We start from the raw sequence: 21,115 nt of genomic DNA on the forward strand, positions 1-21,115 counted from the left end.
ACATCAGTATATATTTACTGCATGTAGACTACATGCCAGTGACTTTGGCATTAGCAACACAGTAATGAACAAACAAACAAAGGCACTATCTTCAAGGAGCTTCCTTTTGTGTGAACGTGTGTGTATGTGTGTGTGTGCGTGATGTTATAGGCAAACAAATAAATATCTACAGATGGCAATGCGGCTGTGACCCAAAAAATCAAACTGAGAAGACGGTCAGAGAGTGAAAGGAACTGCGTTTTCAGATAGGTGGTCAGAAAGGGCCTCTGTTAAGGTGGCCTTGTGCAGGGAATTGAAGGAAGTGCAGGAGGATGCCACACAGAGATGGTAGAGGGAGTAAAAGGAGCAAAGGCCCTGACTTGCCCTTAATGATGTCTCCTTCTGTCTGTAGTCCAGCCCAGCAATGTACATATTATCCTCCCCATATGCAGATGAAGACACTGGGGCTCAGCAAGATCAAACGCCTTTCCCAAACTCACAGCTACGGCCTGATGGAGGTAGGGTCAAACGCAGCTCCACTGATTTCAGAGACGGTGCTGTTGACACAGGGGGCTGCCTGCATGTTGGAAAGTGAGATGTGCTGTTGCTGTCACGTTGCAGTGGGAGCGGGGAAGCAGGCATGCGATGAGCTAGACCCAAGAGGAATCGGAGAGCGGGTCTCCGGGCTTCATCCTGGGCATCTCCTAGCCCCGCTCTCTGTCTCATAACACCCACCCACTGCGCCTGCTCACCTCCGTTTGTTGGCTGTTTTTTTGAAATCATTTCCTGGATCTTAGTAAGTTTATTTTCCAGTTCCTTTCACTTTTTGGGACTAGTCCCCTAGATGCCAGGTGGAGAGAACTGAAGGAGGGAGAAATCCAGCCTCTCTCACCAGGCTTGTCACGTAGCTACACAAGCAAATAGCTGCAGGACCCAAGTTTTAATTTTCGTGCATGGGCCTCAAACTGTTTTTCCATATTTGTTAGGGAAAATCTTAGCCAGGGAGCACCATCTTTTGAGGACACCAAATTGGGCCAAGTTCCTGTGCGGCCTTTCTCCTTATTTGGTGATTGCCCCGTGTGACCCTCTCCTCTCTGGCTGACCGCTTTTTCTCTGCATGGCACTTGGTGGATAAAGTTCCCTGAACCTTGGAGAGGAAGCGGATGCTGTTAATAGCACTGGGAGTGTGACTGTGCTTTGCAGCTCACTGGAGCCTGTGGGATATTCCTCCAGCCTTGGCGGGGCTCCGAGCTGCAGGGAAATTAACCTCAGAGTCAGGGCAGGGAGCCAGGGTTGCAGGCACGTCCTCATTGGATGAAATGAAATGGCAGAGGAAAATGGCACTGTGTGGAGGGAAAGCACAGGCTTTTTTTGTCAGAAGCTCTGGGGTTTGGCTCTTCTCTGTGCCATGTAGTTCTTTGATCTTGCGCAAGTTACTTACTGTCTCTCTGAGCCTTCAGTTATTTCAATTGCATGAAAACCAAGACGAATAACACCTCTATATCAAGAATAGTTCATAGGATCATAGTACAATATTGTGGGGATTAAGCCAGATGGTATTAGCCCATCAGAATCTAGCCCATGGGAGGGGCTCCATAAATGACCCTTTCTTTTTGAGACGGAGTCTTGCTCTGTCGCCAGGCTGGAGTGCAGTGGCGCGATCTTTGCTCACTGCAAACTCTGCCTCCCGGGTTCAAGCGATTCTCCTGCCTCAGCCTCTTGAGTAGCTGGGGCGTGCGCCGTGCTACTATAGGCCGTGTCCTACAGGCGCACGCCACCATGCCCAGCTAATTTTTGTATTTTTGGTAGAGACGGGGTTTCACCATGTTGGTCAGGATGGTCTCGATTTCTTGACCTTGTGATCCGCCCGCCTTGGCCTCCCAAGGTGTTGGGATTACAGGCGTGAGCCACTGCGCCCGGCCTCCTTTCTCTTTTTTTGGAGGGAAGCTCATCTTCCTACCAACACATGACCCGAAGAGGTGTTGGGGCAGGGGGGAAGAGGAGTAGAATTTGGATGCTCTGAAACTCTTGTTCAGAAAGAGTTTCTCATTAGACTTGTCTCTGATGACTTAAATGATTCCATCAGATATTCATTCTGTTGGGTTAGGCATTGCCTCCCATCTAGGTTGCTTTCATTTGATTTCAGTTAGAAGGTGGTGGAGCTGAGATTTGAAGGCATCAGGTGGTCTAATGCCTGAATGTAGCCTTAACCACTATGCTCTCCTGACTCTCCCCGTGGACCTCACAACCTCTTCTAACGATTCCTCTGGGCATATTAGCTACTTCCACCTGTCTCTCCCCTGGCTTGCTGGGGTGCCTCCCCCTCCCTGTACCGCACTTGGTTTTGTCAGTTAAGGATTGCCTTCTTTCCAGCGTCCCCCCACCCTCAGTGTGATTTAGTTGGGAAATTGTTTCTTGATCTTACCTGTCCTGTCTTCCTTCTGTGCCAACTTCACTGCCCCCTACTTTGTTCTACCAGACACATTGCAATTAGCTCCTCACATCTCTGTCCTAACCCTTGAGTTAGGGTTTTTAGGTCTTTCCTAAAAGACATGGTTCTTAAAAGGCAGGACTTGCAACTCATTTTGGGTTAGAGGCCTGATGCCTGGTACCATGCATAGCACTCAGGGTCTCCTTGATGAATGCTTGAATGAGGAACTGGAAGGCATAGAACTGTGGGTAAACCACTTCACTGAGTTAACAAATTAATAGGTTCAAAAATTTCCAGGAGTTAGATAGTTGTGAGATTCTGTCTCTCAATCTTTTTATTTTTTTCCAACTTTTATATTCAAGGGTACATGTGCAGGCTTGTTAAAAATATGGAACATGGCTGGGCATGGTGGCTCATGCCTGTAATCCCAGCACTGTGGGAGGTCGAGGTGAGTGGATCATTTGAGGCCGGGAGTTCGAGACCAGCCTGGCCAATATGGTGAAACCCTGTCTCTATTAAAAATACAAAATTTAGCTGGATATAGTGATGCGTGCCTGAAATCCCAGCTACTTGGGAGGCTAAGGGAGGAGAATCACTTGAACCCGGGAAGCAGAGGTTGCAGTGAGCCGAGATTGCACCACTGCACTCCAGCCTGGGCAACAGAGCAAGACTCTGTAACCAAAAAAAAAAAAAAAAAAAAAAAAGATATGGAATGCTTCACAAATTTGTGTGTTATTCTTGTGCAGGGGCCGTGCTAATCTTCTCTGTGTCATTCCAATTTTAGTATATATGATGCTGAAGCGAGTACTCTCTTAATCTTTTTAATGAATGAATGTGAATTAATATACACTAGAAAAAGAAGTAATGAGACATTTAAAAATTATTTTATTCATTTAACTCTTCGAATGTTGTTCTCCGTATATCAATCCAATCTATTTGACAACTTGAGTTCATTTCCTGAGTCTCTCAAAGAATGCAATTGGGTGTCAGGTAGTAGAGGAAGAACTGATGGAGATTCAAGCATTTTTCTAGAATCACTCAGTTTAGATTTTGGGTTTCTGATTTGGAATTCAAGAAAAGCTTCCCTTGCAGTTTGTTAATTAGCATTAGGGTAGGGGGAGCAGTAAGGACTCACTGGGCTTCTGTGCAGGTGCAACTGCCCATGTGTGTCCAACCAAACCCTGGGTATCAGTTGTCCCCCATCCCCCATTTCTCTGCAGAACAAGAGACAACAGATAATTTGAGGACAGTTTGGCTGCTTGATGGTGGCAGAGGTGGTATGTGTGTCCATAAATTAGGGTAACTGCTGCTTAACACAGAAGGTGGTGTTCTTTTTCGCTCATGTAACAGTCCTGTGTGAGTCTAGGGCAGGGATTGGCAAATTACAGCCCATGGTCCAAATTCAGCTTGTAGACTGTTTGTGTATGGACCATGTGCTAAGAAAGGGTTTTACATTTTAAAGAGTTGCAAAAACAAACAAAAAAACCCCACAAAGAATATGTGGCAGAAACTGCCTGTGGCTCATAAAGCTTAAACTATTTAAATCTGATCCTTTACAGAAAATGTTGGGTAATCCCTGCTCCAGGAAGAAGTGAGTGGTTTTCCTCAGGGATCTAGGATTCTGCCAGCTGTTGGCTCTATGATGGGGAAAGAGATAGTGGGGAAACCGCTCCTGCGTCTTAAAAAATCTCAGCCCACAGGTGAAATGCATCATTGCCTGGATGCAAGGGGATAAAAAGCCCTCAGCTCTCCCTCTCTCCTTCTCTCTTATATCCTACTTCTTTACCCCTCCTTCAGCTTTTGAGAAACAAGAGCAGATCCTTTCAATGTAGCTAATCTGGGCCTGATACAAAGCCCACAGGTTCTGGCACTCTCTCTAAGCCATGGATTAGAGAGCTGAAAGTATTAAAAAGTAATACCCGCTCTGTACCAGGCCTCAGGGCGGATGTTGGGGGGACGTCTGTACCAGGCCCCAGGGTGGATGCTGGGATCTGCTCTGTGCCAGGCCCCAGGGTGGATGTTGGGGCCACCTGCTCTGTACCAGGCCCTGAGATAGATGCTTGGGGCACTTGCTTCGTACCAGACCCTGGAGCAGATGGTGGGAGAATCTGCTCTGTAACCAGGCCCCATGGTGATGATGGAGAAACCTGGTCTGTACCAGGCCCCAGGGTGGATGCTGGGGGCGCCCACTCTGCACCAGGCCTCAGGATGGATGTTGGGGGTACCTGATCTGTACCAGGCCCTGGGGGCATCTGTACCCTCCACCGTGGTTCCTAGGTCAGAGCAGGTCCCCTGTGCATTTGTTTGCTTGATCTGCATACAAGTTTGGAGGAATGAGGTAAGGAAAAAGCCTTCCTGGTGAAGACAGGACTATCAAACTTGAGTCACAGCTGAAAGGACAGGTAAGATTTAGAAAAATAGTAAGAATTTATAGATGACACAACAGAGCTAGTAAATTGCAGACCCAGGGCTTGATCCCAGAGCTGTTTGACTCTAAATCTCATTCTCTCCATGACTATGAAAAATAATGAATTTTTCAGAGAATTTGACTATGAAACCATCTAACACAGTAAGTCAAGTCAAACTTCTAGAGCATGTGTGTGCAGTATCTCCACTGGGAAGGGTGCTCATTGTTTGGAGGCTGCTACATTGTAAGCGAGGTTGCAAACGTGATAAATGGGTGGAAGTTGCGTCCTGAAATTTCCTTGAGCCAACAGAAGCATGAAGTGTCTGGGGCTGCAATGCAATTATGTGAGAGGAAGCCAATGTTTATAGACTTCCCACTGTGGGGATGTTAGGCATGGTGAAGACGCACGCAGAAATCTGAAAACTTTGAACTTGTTTATTTCTGATTTTGTATCTCTACATGCTTTCATTGCCAGGAATTCTGAAGCCAGAAGGAACTTGCTAATTATTTATAGGGGAAAGAGCAAGGGCTTTAGACCTTGGCAAACCTGGATTCAAATTCCAGTTCAGGAATCTGTGACTGTAGCAAAACACTGTTTTTCTCCAAAGGGTCAGAAATAGTAAATAATTTGCCCAAGTTACACAACTAGGATATAATTGCTTTATCTATGTTACTGCATAACAAAGCAGCCTAAAACTTAGTGGTTTAAACAACAATCAGTTATTTAGCTCACAGATTTTTAATTTGGGGAGGGCTCAGAAGGGAAGGCTGGTGTCAGCTTGGCCAGTTCAACTGGGGGCTGAATGATCTATTTCTCAGCCAGCTTATTCACCTGGCTGGTACGCTGGTGCTGGCTGTCAGTGGAAGCTTGGCCAGGCTGAGGGCTGAGGGACTTAGTTCCTCTCCACCTAGGCCTTTCCACAGGCTGGATAGGCTTCCTCACACTACTGTGACCGGGTTTCAAGAAGCAAGAAGAGGAAACTGGGATTTCCAAGTCCCGGGCCTGGAACCTGGCACAGCATCACTTCCACCTTATTCTGTTGTTAAGCAGTCACAGAACCCAGATTCAATGGGAATAGCCATAGACCCCACTTTTGGATGGGAAGAGTGTTCAAGAATTTGGGGCTGTATTTTAAAACTGGCACAGAAATGGAGATATTATATTTTCTCATTTAATTCTAAAATGAGATAGGAAGTAATCTCTTTGGAACTCTTGTATTATCTGTTTTTTTAAAAATGGGATTATTTAGTGATTCACTCATGGTCACATATTTCAAGTTGATATTGGAGCTTAAATTCAAACCCAGTGTGGATTCAAACCCAATTATGTTGATTCTATCTCTTAATAGTCATATTCAGTCTCCTACTGGCATTTCCACAGTTAAAGTCACCATCACTCCATGTTATACTTGCAACAACCTCCTAACCCAGCCTTCCTGCTTCCTCCTTTTTTTTTTTTTTTGACATGGAATCTTGCTCTGTCACCCAGGCCAGAGTGCAGTGGCACGATCTCAGCTCACTGCAACCTCTGCCCTTCGGATTCAAGTGATTCTCCTGCCTCAGCCTCTCGAGTAGCTGGGATTACAGGTGCCCACCACCACGCTGGGCTAACTTTTGTACTTTTAGTAGAGACAGGGTTTCACCATGTTGGCCAGGCTGATCTTGAACTCCTGACCTTAGGTGATCCACCTGCCTTGGACTCCCAAAATGCTGAGATTACACGCATGAGCCACCGTGCCTGGCCTCTGGCTCTTATCTTGTTCTCCAAACCTGCCCCTTCTAAGGGGCAAAAAGAATAGCATTGCTTCTCTGCTTATAATTCTTAAAGGCTCCCTGTGGCCTTTAGACTGAAGCTCAGCTTTTTCCTTTCCCGTAATTTGGTTGCTAGCCCTTCATGGTGTCCCAGCCTACTCCTCAGGCTCAGAAACAGTCATTTTCTCTCTATATCTTATTCCAGGAGAAGTCAACATGTAGATTTCCCCCTTGACATTTACTGACTCAAACATGATGCTAAGTGCTTTACAGGAATTATCTAACATATTTTCACACTCTGTTAGGTTCTCTTTTATTTGAATACAGATATGCTCGCTTGGGAAATCAAGCTCTTGAACTCTATGGTAAACTGTCTCTACTTGAAGTTTCCCAAATGCACAATCTCCTCTCTGGTGTCTGGAATTTTATACTTGCGATGTCTTCTCTCTATCTCTACCTTTTGTCTCACTAACTTATACTTCCTTTTCAGGTTCAGCTTTAGACAGTCTTCCTTCCAGGAAGATTTCTCAAGACTGGTTGAGCTTCCCTGCTATTTCTGCCCATAGTATCCTGCCTTATTCTTAGCCAGTGCATTTCATTTTGTACTAATATTATTTGTTTTCTCATGTCCCTCATGAACTGTAAATTCTTTGAGGGTAAGAATGGTGTCTTGACATCATGTTTCTCTTCTGAAGTGAAAGGCATTTTAGTACAACGTCCTCCAACCTCACAGGTTCTCTTTGAGCTTTCATTGTCTATGAGGCTATGAGTTTGCTGAGCTCTCACTGACACATATGCAGCCATATACCAAAAACTGGACCCAGGTAACTGAATTTGTCATGATGGGCTTTGCTGGCATCCATGAAGCACACCTCCTCTTCTTCATACTCTTCCTCACCATGTACCTGTTCACCTTGGTGGAGAATTTGGCCATCATTTTAGTGGTGGGTTTGGACCACCGACTATGGAGACCCATGTATTTCTTTCTGACACACTTGTCCTGCCTTGAAATCTGGTACACTTCTGTTACAGTGCCCAAGATGCTGGCTGGTTTTATTGGGGTGGATGGTGCCAAGAATATCTCTTACGCTGGCTGCCTGTCGCAGCTCTTCATCTTCACCTTTCTTGGGGCAACTGAGTGTTTCCTACTGGCTGCCATGGCCTATGATCGTTATGTGGCCATTTGTATGCCTCTCCACTATGGGGCTTTGGTGTCCTGGGGCACCTGCATCCGTCTGGCAGCTGCTTGTTGGCTGGTAGGCTTCCTCACACCCATCTTGCCAATCTACCTCATGTCTCAGCTAACATTTTGTGGCCCAAATGTCATTGACCACTTCTTCTGTGATGCCTCACCCTTGCTAGCCTTGTCGTGCTCAGATGTCACTTGGAAGGAGACTGTGGATTTCCTGGTGTCTCTGGCTGTGCTACTGGCCTCCTCTATGGTCATTGCTGTGTCCTACGGCAACATTGTCTGGACACTGCTGCACATCCGCTCAGCTGCTAAGTGCTGGAAGGCCTTCTCTACCTGTGCAGCTCACCTGACTGTGGTGAGCCTCTTCTATGGCACTCTTTTCTTTATGTATGTCCGGACCAAGGTGACCTCCTCCATCAACTTCAACAAGGTGGTATCTGTCTTCTACTCTATTGTCACGCCCATGCTCAATCCTCTCATCTACAGTCTTAGGAACAAGGAAGTGAAGGGAGCTCTGGGTCGAGTCTTTTCTCTCAAGTCTTGGAAGGGACAGTGAGGAGGCAGGTGGGAACCCAGTTTCCTTGCCTTGGATATTTAAAAACAGGTTAGTCAATAACGTTTAAGCTGAGACCAAATCAAGAATGCAGTTCCATTTATAACAGCCACAAAAAATACAATACCTAGGAATACAACTAACCAAGGAAGTGAAAGATATTTATAAGGGGAACCACAAAACACTGCTAAAAGAAATCAGAGATGACACAAACAAATGAAAAAACATCCCATGCTCACAGATTGGAAGAATCAATATCATTAAAACGGTCATACTGCCCAAAGCAATCCGCAGATTCAATGCTATTCCTATCAAATTATCAATGTCATTTTTCACAGATTTAGAAAAAACAATTGTAAAATTCGTATGAAAGCAAAAAAGGAGCCCAAATTGCCAAAGCAATCCTAAGCAAAAAAAAAACCAAAAAAAACCAAAAAGCAAAAACATAAATCTGGAGGCATTATATTATCTGACTTAAAACTATACTATAAGGCTACAGTAACCCAAACAGCATGGTACTAGTACAAAAACAGACACATAGACCAATGGGACAGAATACAGAACCCAGAAATAAAGCTGCACATTGCTACCAACTGATCTTTGAAAAAGTTGACAAAAATAAGCAATGGAGAAAAGATTCCCTACTCAATAAGTGGTGCTGGGAAAACTGGCTAGCCATATGCAGAAGACTGAAACTGAACCTCTACTTATCACCACATTCAAAAATTAAGATGGATTAAAGACTTAAATGTAAGACCTCAAACTATAAAAAAATCCTGGAAGAAGACCTAGGAAATACCCTTCTGGACATTGGTCTTGGGAAAGAATTTATTACTAAGTTCTCAAAAGCAATTGCAATGAAAACAAAAATTGACAAGTGGGACTTAATTAAATAGCTTCTGCACAGTAAAATAAACTGTTGACATGACACACAGGTAAACTACCAAATAAAAGAAAATATTTGCAAACTATGCATCTGACAAAGGTTTAATATCCAGAATCTATAAGGGATTTAACAAGAAAAAAACAATCCCATTAAAAAGTGGGCAGAGGACATGAACAGACACTTATCAAAAGAAGATATCCAAGTTGTAAACAAACATATGAAAAAATTCTCATCATTACTAATCATCAGAGAAGTGCAAATGAAAACATAATGAGATATCATCTCATGCCAGTTAGAATGGCTATTATCAAAAAGTCAAAAAATAACAGACATTGGGGAGGTTGCAGAGAAAAGGGAATACTTATGCACTGTTGGTGAGAGTGTAAATTAGTTCAGCCACATGGAAAGCAGTTTGAAGATTTCTCAAAGAATGAAAAATAGAACTACTATTCAAGCCAGCAATCCCATTACTAGGTATATACTCAAAGTAAAATAATCATTCTATCAAAATGACACATGCACTTGTATGTTCATCATGACACTATTTGCAATAACAAAGAGATGGAATCAGCCTAGGTGTCTATCAATGGTAGACTGGATAAAGAAAATGCAATACATATACACCATGGAATACTATGTAGACATGAAAAGGAATGAAATTGTATTATAGGCAGCAACATGGATGTAGTGGCAGGCCATTATCCTAAGCAAATTAATGCAGAAACTGAAAATCAAATATTTTGTTTTCTCACTTGTAAATAGGAGCTAAATCTTGGGTACATGGACATAAAGATGGGAATAAGAGATACTGAGGACCGCAAAAGGAGGGAGACAGGGGAGGGGGCAATGGCTGAAAAACTACCTATTGGGTACTATGTTCCTATCTAGGTGACAGAATGAATAGAATCCAAACCTCAGCATCCCACAATATATCCTTGTGACAAATCTGCACGTGTACCCCCTGAATCTAAAATAAAAATGGAAATTAAAAAAACGACAGTGGTGAGGACTATGGAAGGGAGCTATGGTCTGAATAGTCAGGAGTTATGGACTATATATTAGATAAAGTGAAATGCTAAGTCTCTATAACAAGAGAGACTTAACTATAGTGTAGCTTAAAGAATGAAGGAGATTTTCTTTTTCTGGCAAGAGTCCACAGTGAGTGTTCCAGGCTGGTGGTAGCTCTGTTCAACTTTAAGGATGCAAGTTCATTCTATCTTGCAGGATCAACATCCCCTAGGATGTTAGCTAAGAAAGTTCTGCTGGCCAAATCCAGCTCAGCACTTGCTTTTTTTTTTTTTTTTTTTTTTTTTTTTTTTTTTTTTTTTTTTTAGACAGTCTTGCTCTGTCGCCCAGGCTGGAGGGAGTGCAGTGGCATGATCTCGGCTCACTGCAAGCTCCGCCTCCCGGGTTCATGCCATCCTCCTGCCTCAGCCTCCCAAGTAGCTAGGACTACAGACGCCTGCCACCATGCCCGGCTAATTTTTTTTGTATTTTTAGGAGAGATGAGGTTTCACCGTATTAGCCAGGATGGTCTCGGTCTTCTGACCTCGTGATCCACCCACCTCGGCCTCCCAAAGTGCTGGGATTACAGGCTTGAGCCACTGCACCCAGCCAGCACTTGCTTTTTTAATTGCCTGTGAACTAATAATGATTTTTACATTTTTAAATGGTTGAAGACAAATTGAAAGAAGAAGAGTATTTCATGACACACAAGAATTTGAATTTTATAAAATTCAAATTTCAGCGCCCATAAATCAAGCTTAATTAGAACACAATCACACTTATATGTATCATTGGTGGTTGCTTTTTTGCTACAATGGCAGTAGTTGTGGCAGAAACCATTTGCCAACCCTTGTCTAGAGCCTTTTTGTTATTTACATGGTCAATACTGGGTCCCAGTGGGAAAGACGGGTGAAGATGGAGCATGGAGGAGACACACTGTCTTAAGGTTTCTTTCTTTCCTTCCTTCCTTCCTTCCTTCCTTCCTTCCTTCCTTCCTTCCTTCCTTCCCTCCCTCCTTCCCTCCCTCCCTCCTTCCTTCCCTCCCTCCCTCTTTCCTTCCCTCCCTCCTTCCTTCCTTCCTTATTTCCTTCCTTCCTCCTTCTCTCCCTCCCTCCTTCCTTCCTTATTTCCTTCCTTCCTCCTTCCTTCCTTCCTTCCTTATTTCCTTCCTTCCTCCTTCCTTCCTTCCTTCCTTCCTTCTTTCCTCACTTCCTTCTTTCCTTCATTTTTTTTTTAGGATCTCACTCTGTCATCCAGGCTGGAGTGTGGTGGCAAGATCTTGGCTCATTGCAACCTCCACCTCTTGGACTTAGGTAATCCTGCCACCTCGGCCTCCTGAGTAGCTGGGACTACAGGTGCACAGCACCAAACCTGGCTAATTTTTAAATTTTTTGTAGAGATGGGTTTCACCAGGTTATTTCCCAGGCTGATCTCAAACTCCTGGGCTCAAGTGATCTGCTACCTTGGCCTCCCAAAGTATTGGGACTACAAGAATGAATTAAGATTTCTTGATTAGATGTAGCAGTCATCACTTCCACTCACCTCTTTGGTGAGAGGTGAGCCTTAGGTCAAATCTAATTGCAAGGGTAGTAAAAATAGTCCATAGTTAGGTAGCCAGATGCCCAGTCACCATTTAATTATTGTAGAAAAAGAAAAAACCAAATTGTGGTAGACAATCCGCAGTTTTTAGCACAAACTAAGTCCCCAGAATAAAAGCTGATTTTTCATGTGGTCCATGCACTTAATCTTTTTTTGTATCTATATTTGCTTATTTGATATATAGACTGCTCCCTTATATCAGTTGGTGTTTTGGAAATTGAAGGAGATCTTTATGGCAGTATCAACTCTTTTGAAATAAGGTTTGAAAAGACAATTATAATTCAGGTATTTCCTTACATGTAGGTAGATGCATTTAAAAAGTCATTTATAATAGTCATTTCAATGTGGATTCCAGAAACTATAGAATATGGAAGAGGAAAATGTTGAGCTTGGGACTGGATTGGGGGAAAGGCATATTTTCCTTAGCTGGCCAGTAATGAGCATATTGCAATATGGTGTCCCTCATTGTCACAGTCTCCCTGAATTGGGTCTGAGCTATTGCATTTTCCAAAGTTAACAGGAAGGGCACATTTTGAAAATCATTTCATTTATTGACTATTGTATCAAGAATGTGTTTTAGATTCTTTTGGATGACAGCAAGATGCAAAAACAATGCAGAGGTGAGAACCTTTCCAGATCAAATATAATAATCCATGTGAATGAAATACAAGTAGTATATGAACATACTTTATTTTATTGTGTTTTGTGTTATTGTGCTTCACAGGTACTGTTTTTTTTACAAATGGAAGATTTGTAGCAATTCTGTGTTAAGTCTATCAGTGCCATTTTTTCAATAGCATGTACTCACTTTGCTTCTTTATGTCACATTTTAGTAATTTTTTGAGACGGAGTCTCGCTCTGTCACCCAGGCTGGAGTGCAGTGGCACCATCTCGGCTCACTGCAAGCTCCGCCTCCCGGGTTCACGCCATTCTCCTGCCTCAGCCTCTCCGAGTAGCTGGGATGGGACTACAGGCGCCCGCCACCTCGCCCGGCTAATTTTTTGTATTTTTAGTAGAGACGGGGTTTCACCGTGTTAGCCAGGATGGTCTCGATCTCCTGACCTCGTGATCCGCCCGCCTCGGCCTCCCAAAGTGCTGGGATTACAGGCGTGAGCCACCGCGCCCGGCCATTCTTGCAACATTTTAAACTTTGCTGTTATTATTATATCTGTTATAATGATCTATGAGTAGTGATTTTTGATGTCACTATTGTCATTGTTTTGGGGAGCTATGAACTGTGCACATATAGGACAGTGAACTTAACTGATGAGTTTGTGTGTTCTGATTGCTTCACTGAGTAAACATTTTCCTGTCTCATGCTGTTTATGGCATGGTTTACTGAATATTTTAATCCTACTATTGAGACCTACTGCTCGGGAAAGAATAGTTCTTCCAAAATATTACTGCTCATTGACAATGCACCTGACGACACGAGAGCGCTGATGGGAATGTACAAGGAGATTCATGTTATTTTCATACCTCCTAACGTAACATCCATTCCATATCCCATGGAACAAGTAGTTTTTGATTTCAAGTCTTACTTAGGACATACATTTTGTAAGGCTACAGCTGCCATAGATAGTGATTTCTCTGATGGATCTGGACAAAGTAAATTAAAAATCTTCTGGAAAGGATTGATCATTCTAGGTGCCATTAAGAGCACTCATGACTCATGGGAGGAGGTCAAAATATCAACATGATCAGGAGTTTGGAAGAAGTTGATTCCAACCCTTATAGATGACTTTGAGGGGTTCAAGACTTTAGTAGAGGAAGTAACTGCAGATGTGGTGGACACATCAAGAGAATTAGAATTAGAAGTGGAGCCTGAAGATGTGACCGAATTGCTGCAACCTCATGACAAAACTTGAATGGATGAAGAGTTGCTTCTTATGGGTGAGTAAAGAAAGTAGTTTCTTGAGATGGAATCTACTCCTGGTGAAGATGCTGTGAACATTGTTGAAATTACAATAAAAGGATTTAGAATATTCCATAAACTTAGTTGATAAAGCACCATCAGGGCTTGAAAGAATTGGCTTGAATTTCAAAAGTTCTACTGTGGGTAAAATAGTGTTAAATAGCATCACGTGTTATGGAGAAATTTTTTCACCAAAAGAAGAGTCAATCAATACAGCAAACTTCATTGTTGTCTTGTTTTAATAAAGCCACCTCAACCGTCAGCAACCACCACACTGATTGGACAGCAGCCATTGATATCGAGGCAAGTCCCTCTATCAGCAAAAAGATTAAGATTCTCTGAAGGCTCAGATTGTTGTTAGCATTTTTTTTTTAGCAATAGAGTATTTTTAAAATTAAGGTATGTACATTTTCTTAGACATAATGCTATTGCGCACTTAATAAACTACACTATAGTGTAAACGTACTTTTGTATGCACTGGGAAACTAAAAATTTGTGTGAGAGCTGGCTTTATTCACTTATTTCTGTGATCTGAAACCAAACCCACAATATGTCTGGGGTATGCCTGTAGACTTTCAGGCACCTGACCTGAGTAGATATGAACACAAAATGAGTTAGACTTTTAGGTTTCTGAACAAAATGGAAAGATGAAAAGAAAGCAAAACATCCTGGGTTATGTAGTTTTCATTTACTGGAGTAGAAAAAATTCAAATTCCAACACAGGGAATGTTTTCTGAATTTTGAGAACTACTCTAAGGATAACTATATGGGAAGTGTCAGTAAAGCTTACCATTTTGAGCTTCTTAAAGAATAACTCTCTCTCTCTCTATATATATTTTTTGAGATGGAGTCTCACTCGGTCGCCCAGGCTGGAATGCAATGGCGCGATCTCAGCTCACTGCAAGCTCCGCCTTCCAGGTTCACGCCATTCTCCTGCCTCAGCCTCCCGAGTAGCTGGGACTACAGGCGGCTGCCACCATGCCCGGCTAATTTTTTTGTATTTTTTTTTTTTTAGTAGAGATGGGGTTTCACCGTGTTAGCCAGGATGGTGTTGAACTCCTGACCTCATGATCCACCTGCCTCGGCCTCCCAAAGTGCTGGGATTACAGGTGTGAGCCACCACATCCGGCTAAGAATAACTATATTTTTGAGATAAGTTACATAAAATGGTAAAAAGTCTGATGCATACCCATAGAAAGGATCTTAAACATATTAATGTGAATATTGCTTTAATAAAACTTGATACAAGTAATGAAACTGGGAAAAACCCAGTTTTGTGAATGTGGTTATTTACATTACAAATTAAAACAATAACTCCCTTAAAAACCAGTCCTACCTACAAGAATTTGAGGTGCATGATATGTGCAGGTATTGATAGCTAAAGTTTTTAAAGCCACTACTAATGGCAGATCAATCTGCAATGAGATAAGCTATACAATCCTGTTGTAGGAAATGCATATTTTTGTAAATAGGGAGTTTCTAAAAATATAGTTTCTTCTTTGGGGATATATCTATTATAGAGTGTAACACTGTCATATGAAGGACTAACCTAGCATAGATACTACTTCACTGTTACTCAGAGAATGTCACAGGGAGTAATTCTGGACAAACAAGACTTATTAAGATGGAATTCAGTAAGGAGTGATGCTTGTCTTACTCTGACCATTCTGGGTATTAGGATACTGATTGGTTAGGTAGAAACTACCTGGTAACCATCCTTGGGAAGGTCCTTTGACTTGGGACTTGGTGAGAATGACTGGATCTACACTTTGAAATCAGAATCCTACAGTTTTCTGTGTGCCATTACATCACCATTGTCAAAAGCTCTGGTATAACTCTCCTTCACTAACCTTCTTCTGGTCTCTCTTTTATGGCTCCATGTTGTTCTTGTCTCTTGTACCTGTGCTGGGATTTCTGTTTCATTTTTTAGGGTTCTTAGTCTTTTGAGTTAGTCTCTTATTTTTCCATTTTCACATGCCAAGTCCTTAGCAATTGATTTTTTAGGGTGTGTCTGTCAAAATGTTGGCTTTGGCTGTGGAATACAGGTTTGTTCCTCTAAATTGAATCTTCTTTTTTATTTTTAATTAATTAATTAATTTATTTTGAGACAGGGTCTCACTCTGATGCCCAGGCTGGAGTGCAGTGGCACAATCTCTGCCTCCCAGGTTCAAGTGATTCTCCTGCCTCAGCCTCCCAAGTAGCTGGGACAATAGATGCATACCACCTCGCCCGCCTAATTTTTGTATTTTTAGTAGAGATGGGGTTTCACCATGTTGGCCAGGCTGGTCTCAAACTCGTGACCTCAGGTGATCCACCTGCCTTGGCCTCCCGAAGTTCTGGGATTACAGGCATGAGCCACTGCACCTGGCCTAAATTGAATCTTCTTCATATCCTTGTTTTCTTTGGTGGCTTCATTCTCATTGGTTCCAATAACATCTTTGGCCAGCCTTGGCAAGGTAGGATTTTCAGCACGTTTTGGTAGGAACTTAAAATGGATCTCATTGCCCAGAAATGTGGTTGCCTTGATACATTGAGATATTTTGTGTAATGACAGTAAAGCTCTGTTTCTGCCCAGGAAGCAATCCAGGAGCACTTTCATTTAATCAGTTGATGCCCAGTATTTCATGGACTTCTTTAGCATCCTCAAACTCTCACGGAAGTGGAGGGGCTTCCTTTAGAGCAGACTTTGCATAGGTGGTCACTCCACTGGGTCTGTGGCAGTCACCTGTCCTCATTTACTCCAAGGCAAGCAGCTACAGGTTATTTACTTATAAAACAATTTCACAATAGGTATATTTAGTTCACTCTACCCAGGTTAGGTTGGTGATGGCAGATCACAAACTCTTTGCTTATAAGGATTATAGTTTAGCCTCTCTGAAGGTCCCTTCTAGGACGTAGCTTAGAGCAAGTGTCTTGTAAAAGTTACAGTTATTTGGCAATAAATCAAGGTGAAGGTTTTGCCACTGGGTATGATTTTATTGATTTATTTAACAAATGCTTGTTTAGTGTTTGTTCTGTGCCAGGTACTTTCCTAAATGTTTTACTAAATTTATTACTCCTAAATTTATTAACTCCTCATTGATAATATTATGAAGTCAGTGCTATTATTATCCTCCTTTATAGAGGAGAAAACAGAAGGACAGAGAAGCTAAGTAACTTGCCCAAAGTCACCCAGCAAAGTAGGTGGCAGAGATAGGGCTTGAAACCTGTTGATTGACTCTTAACCTCTATACAGTGATACCCTGAGTAAATTGGTTCTCTCTCCTGGCATCAATTCCCTTATCTGTAAAAGGACAGAGTGGACTGGGTGACTTTAAATGTCTACCTTTTGAGTGTTTATCATGTGCTGAGATGTTTCATATAGTTTCTTGTTTTATCATCACAACAACCCAAAGATAAAGTCTTAGTCTCATTTTACATTGGGGCAAACTGAGGCTCGGAGCGGTGAGGTAACATGCCCAGGTTTATATAGCTATGACAGCAGGAGGACATGAACCAGGTCTGTCTGGCTCCACTCAACTACTCTACCTGTCTCCTCTCAAAGACCTCTTCCAATGCTAATTTTGCATAAGTTGATTCATTCATTTACCAATCACGTATTCTGTCTCCTGACTGTATGAGGTGCTGGCTGGGTGCTGAGAGGCCATAGAATGAATTAGACCAGATGCTTCTATCAAGGACAATATTATTTGCAAACATGTCTCCTCTCCCCTTGATAGAATGAAATATAAAATAGAAGCAGCTGAGAGACAGGGAGGGGTTCAGACCTGAATGATGGGGCTCAGAAGAAGGCTCATCCTCCTGGTGGGGAGTTCAGGAAGGCATCCCTGAGAAAGCCACGCTCCCCATAGTTCACTTTAGTTTTTCCACTTGAGATAATGCTGGCCAAACATTTGGTCTTTTGTGTTCTTTCCAGGATGGAGAAGGATGAGGTAGCATTTGGGAAAGAAGAGGGAGGACATGAGGCTTCCTCCTGATGCCAAGATGACAAAGACCTCCATGGCCACAGTGTCTTTGCTGTGGGCACGCATGTGGGCAGGTATGAAGGACATCCAGACACAGGAGCAGACAACATGCTGGGAGTGATATGCTTTGCTTCATTGAAGGTGTCAGGCAGCCGGCAGGTCGGGAAGGTCACCAGCAAGCTGACCAGATCTAGCAAACTCAAGTAGCCCAGCATGGCATAGAACAGTTCCAAGGAGCCTTTATCACACTTTACAGTCACTGTGGGCCTGGGTTCTGTAGAGTTTCACAGGCTGTGAGGGCAATCTGGTCACCCAGAGTGCACACAAGGCTGCCTGGGTCAGGGAACAGACAGTGAGGATGGTGCTAGGGAGGACTGGCCCCGCCCACCTCCTAAGCTGGGTGTCTGCCTGGGTGGCATGGAAGACTGCCACCACCACGATGGTCTTGGCCAGCACAGTGGACATGCAGACCATGAAGGTGACCCAAAAGGCTGCCTGGTGCACAGCACAGGTGATGGGGTCTGCCTGGTGCACAATGAACATGAAGGGGCAGAGGAAGCTGAGGGCCAAGGAGGACAGCAGGAGGTAGCTGAGCTGGCATTTGTTGGCTTGGATGATGGGAGGGTGGTGGTGTCAGACGGAGATGCCTAAGATGGCCAGGGCAAGGATGAAGAGCAGGGCTGTGCAGACAGCCAATGCCGTGTCGAGGGGCTCGTGATAGAACAAGAAGTCAAGGGTTTTGGGGATGCCCTGGCTCTTCTGCACATTGGGCCACTGGTTGTCAGAGCACTTCTGACACACAACACTATCTGAAGGGAGAAAGAGAAACTGGGTCAGACAACAGAGTGGGAAAGCTTTTGGAAATTTTTCCATGGTCAAGCAGTTCTACGACTTGTGATGGCTTTTCCAGCAGGCTCGGTGTATTTCAGTCTCAATTGGATGGGCCTTCCAGATTGCCTGATGTCCTCGGATTCAGGGCCAAAGACACAGATGGCAGAAATCCTGACAGCAGCTGCTTATCATGCATCAGACTAACATGAAATAACACTGAGACAACCACCTATGGAAGCTCCAACTCCTGTCTAGGATTCCTTTAAACTCACCAACCATTGTGGTAATGTTGTAATTCATAGCCACAGCTAATTAATTTACAGATTTATTCATGCATCAGCCGATTTAGTTTAAGGAATGTTTATGGAGTGCTTAGTATGTACACAGATTTTTTAAACCATGCTACCCTTCTCTAAATAACAACATTAACAAAACTTAACAGTTTTGTATTCCATAGTGATTTTAAGGATGTATTTTGTGGCCTGAGCCCTGGAATAGTCATTTATTCTTGTTTGATCTCTTTCCTTGATTTGGATATATTTGTAGGGTCCTAGATACTTTGATTCCATGTCTTCTTAGTCTCCAAGTTCAAGGATTTCTCATTTGTGTCATCCTCTCTTCAGCACCTGGTGGTTCCTTATCTGCTTCATTCGGTGGAAACTTTCTCTTCAACAGGGCAAAAGGTGTTTCCAAAGTCTCTATTTTCCCAGGGAGAGTTTTGAAGAGACTTCACCCAAACCTGTGGCTTCAACAATTACCTGGATTCTGAACCTGGTCTTCCTGCTCCAATCTCCCTCCTTTGTCTGTTTGTCTATTCATTTCCCCAGACACACACTGAAATACACATTGCTTTTATACTGAAGTAGTTCAGAGGCTCCTCCCCATTTTCTATAGAATAGAGTCCATGCTCCTGAGTCCAGTAGGTAAGGTCCTCTATGATCTGACCACCTGCTTCCTATATCTTGCATCACAATTGATGCTGAAACCACTCTCGGCTCCTTATTACTTTCATGCCTTTACTATAATAACTTCCTCCCTGGAATATCCTTATTACGCGTCATTGCCTTTGAAATCTTGCTTGTTGTTTAAGGCCTGTGTCACATGCCACCCCCTGCATTGCAAAGTCTCCCTGCCTATTCTTTGTTAGAATTAACTGTTCCAACGTGCTTTCATGGCTCAATGCTTGAATATTTATTTATTTATTACAGTATTACAGTATTGACTTCACTTTATAGTCTAGTTTCTTTATTGAGAGATGAGCTGTGCTAGGTGTAGGGGTACAGTATCATTCTCTTTTAATATATCCTGAGCTCTGTGGGTCCAGGGCCATGCCTTATTTGTTGTTGGTACCCTTGCACCCAGCACAGTGGTTGTATATGGTTGGTGCCAGTTGATATCTGTTGAATGAATGACATCTTAGTAAAATACCGACTATGTCATTAGCGTAATTCCTTTTAAACATTTATGAAATGCCTACCATATGCCAAATGTTAAACTAAGTACAGGATTTGAACAAACTCATGGTTGATAAAAGAAAGAATGAATGTAATAGCCTCAAATGGCTTTAATGCAGCATCTGGGAAGGTCACATTGACATCTTCTTTTTGGTCCCCACTTCCCTGGACTTTTCCATTGAAGGAATTTCCTTGATGTGGACACAGCTTTCATCTGAAGCCTACTCTGGCTGATGGCTGGCCACCCTCTGACCAAGAACCAGCCTCCCTCCTTAGCTGGTGACATTGTGATTTCTCTTCAGGGGCAGGGAATGCTTTTGTAACAGCATTTTGACTTCTCAAATAGGGTTGACTTCCTGGTTTCCTTCCATAGGACATTTTTCGTTGCAGACAGAGGAAGGGACCTACACACAAGAGGGGAGAGAGTGGAGGGGAGAGAGTGCTGGGGAGACTGCAGGGGGAATTGAGCAACATCTGCACAGTCAGGTTGTGGAGGAATAAGCCTCATCGTTTTCACTTACTGGGTCCTTCTCTTTCTTCCTTTCCCTTACTCCTTCCTTTATTAAACCCCTCTTTATCACCTTTTCCTTTTCTTCTCTCTTTCATTTTCCTCTTCCTCCATTTCTTGCTCAGATAATTAAAAATGTGTTCCATATATCAGGTACTGTACAGGGTGTTAGGGAAACAGTGATAGGTAAGAATAAGCTCTTCAGGATTTCGAGTGTGGTGGGAACACAAGACATCTTGATGGTTGGAATTCTGGTTCTGCCCTTTATGGTTTGCGTGCCTTGGGCTTAACCTCTCTAAGCTTCAGATTCCTCTTCAATAAAATGGAGATATAGATGGGGCATCCCTAATTTGAAAATCTGAAATCTGGAATGCTCCAAAATCCAAAACTTTTTGAGTGCCAACATGATGCCTCGAGTGGAAAATTCCACACCTGACTTGACATAAACTTTGTTTTATGCGCGATATAGTTAAAAATGTTGTAAAAAATTACCTTCAGACTATGTGCATAAGGGGTATATGAAACATAAATGAATTTCATATTTATACTTGGATCCTATCCCAAAGATATTTCCTTATGCATATGCAAATATTTCAAAATCTGAAAAAATCTGAAATCCAAAACACTTCTGGTCCCAA

The 21,115-nt window shown here is 42.9% G+C and overlaps 2 protein-coding genes and 1 non-coding gene across 3 annotated transcripts in view; 2 read left to right on the forward strand and 1 right to left on the reverse strand.

The window, feature by feature from the left end:
• Positions 1–273: 273 nt before the first annotated feature.
• LOC116468196 (olfactory receptor 9Q1) overlaps positions 274–21,115 on the forward strand; it is a 149,059-nt gene continuing 128,217 nt past the window's right edge. The window contains exon 1 of the mRNA XM_032151796.2: positions 274–497. Within this exon, the coding sequence (XP_032007687.2) occupies positions 312–497 (186 nt within the window). The 5' untranslated portion in view covers positions 274–311. The remainder of the gene's footprint in view (positions 498–21,115) is intronic.
• Positions 3,112–3,218, reverse strand: LOC116469965 (U6 spliceosomal RNA). The gene has a single exon (XR_004248414.1). It is a non-coding gene; the product is annotated as a U6 spliceosomal RNA (small nuclear RNA).
• Positions 7,364–8,317, forward strand: LOC116468193 (olfactory receptor 6Q1). The gene has a single exon (XM_032151794.2). It carries the CDS (start codon positions 7,364–7,366, stop codon positions 8,315–8,317), a length of 954 nt encoding a protein of 317 aa, XP_032007685.1.

Source organism: Hylobates moloch, unplaced genomic scaffold (genome assembly GCF_009828535.3).
Source record: "Hylobates moloch isolate HMO894 unplaced genomic scaffold, HMol_V3 SCAFFOLD_5, whole genome shotgun sequence".
NCBI lineage: Eukaryota > Metazoa > Chordata > Mammalia > Primates > Hylobatidae > Hylobates > Hylobates moloch.

Bases quoted from the DNA above. Each gene is read 5' to 3' on its own strand.
- LOC116468193 (XM_032151794.2), top strand. From the start codon at position 7,364: ATGCAGCCATATACCAAAAACTGGACCCAGGTAACTGAATTTGTCATG.